At 40.4% G+C, this 1,539-nt stretch overlaps 1 protein-coding gene across 1 annotated transcript in view; it reads right to left on the bottom strand.

The window, feature by feature from the left end:
* TMEM106B (transmembrane protein 106B) overlaps positions 1-600 on the bottom strand; it is a 25,984-nt gene extending 25,384 nt beyond the window's left edge. The window contains exon 1 of the mRNA XM_023724346.1: positions 220-600. Coding sequence (XP_023580114.1) covers positions 220-389 — 170 coding nt within the window. The 5' untranslated portion in view covers positions 390-600. The remainder of the gene's footprint in view (positions 1-219) is intronic.
* Positions 601-1,539: the final 939 nt, after the last annotated feature.

The raw sequence follows: 1,539 nt of genomic DNA, 5'->3' as shown, positions 1-1,539 counted from the left end.
TCTTTATGAAAGCAGCCACATCTTTTACCCACAGAGTGGCTGGTGGGTTTGAACCACCGACCTCTCAGCAGCTGAGCGTTTAATCATTGTGCCACCAGGGCTCCTTATGATTTAACAACTTGATACTGTTTTCCTTTTAATAGTTTTAGTAAGAGTAATTATTTATACATACTGAAAAAACAAAAGAAAAACAATCGTCATTTTCTTATAATCACTTACGTTCTTCGTGGCCTTAATCTCTGATCACTATAGGGAATCAGTGCCACAAGCTGGTTTTCTTGTCCTAAAAGAAATTGATTTAGAAATTTATTAACATGATTAATTAAAATATAGTGGGGCTCTGCATCACAGCCTGGTTTGCAAAGATCAGAATACCATCTGGCTCTCATCTCATTCCTCTAGGAAAGTGCTCTAGAAAGCTTCAAAAATTACTCAGTAGTTTAGTTCCACAGCAAACACTGTGTTTTTTCATATCTATAAGTCTGTTGTTGTTAGACGCTGTCAAGTCACTTCTAACTCATAGCAACCCCACGTACAACAGAACGAAACACTGCCCGGTCCTGTGTCATCCTCACAATTGTTACACTTGAGTCCACTGTTGCAGCCACTATGTCAATCCATCTCATTGAGGGTCTTCCTCTTTATCGCTGACCCTCTACTTTACCAAGCGTGATGTCCTTCTCCAGGGACTGATCCCTCCTGATAACACATCCACATGTCTAGCTGGTTAAAAATATTATAAAGAATGAGTACTCCATTACTTTCTTCCACTGAAGTAAAGATCTAAAAAATCCCTGGTTTTAGAAGATCTGAATTTGCCAGGCCCTCCTTCCCCTCCACTGTTATCCACTGAAACTCTGATTTGGTTATCTAGATGAGAAAAGAAAAGAAACACATCCTGAATGTCCTCAAACCTATACCTGCAGAGGTTCTACACTGTCCCACTTGAAAACCAAAACTGACACATACTGAGTCTCAAATTCCAAGAGCCCTACATGAGCCTCCGAGGACTCTTTCAGGTCAAACCCCTACATAGTAAGTCACTTCAAAATCCATTAACTTTTTCTTGGGTTGACTTATAGTCGTATAATACCTTTAAATGTCCATTTTCCAATCTTACCAGTAGGCTCTTCACATCAACCATTAAAGCAACAGCACTTGTGCGCTAGATCTCACCCCCTCTCACCTATTCAAGGTCACTGCTCCAATAATTCCCTCCCTCTCCTCTATCAATGTTTTCTCTATGGATCATTCTCAATCATTCAAACATCTATTATTCCTCTCATCTTAAAAAATCCCTCTCCTACCTCATAGCCCCCTCCAGCTTACCACTTCTTCCCTCTATACAGCAGAACTCCTCAAAAGAGCTATTTTACCTATATGTAATCTCTCTCCTCCTACGTGCTCTTGATCCTGCTCTATACATGCTTCTGTCTGCTCCCATTAAACTACCAAAAGTGCTCTTGTAAAGGTCTCCTAAAGCAAAAAACCCATTGCAAGAGATTCGATTCTGACTCATAGCAACCCTACAGGACAGAG

Source organism: Trichechus manatus, unplaced genomic scaffold, assembly GCF_000243295.1.
Source record: "Trichechus manatus latirostris isolate Lorelei unplaced genomic scaffold, TriManLat1.0 scaffold00242, whole genome shotgun sequence".
Classification (NCBI taxonomy): Eukaryota; Metazoa; Chordata; class Mammalia; order Sirenia; family Trichechidae; genus Trichechus; species Trichechus manatus.
The sequence above is the reverse complement of the archived record's forward strand: the minus strand, read 5'-3'. Positions and strand labels throughout refer to the sequence as shown.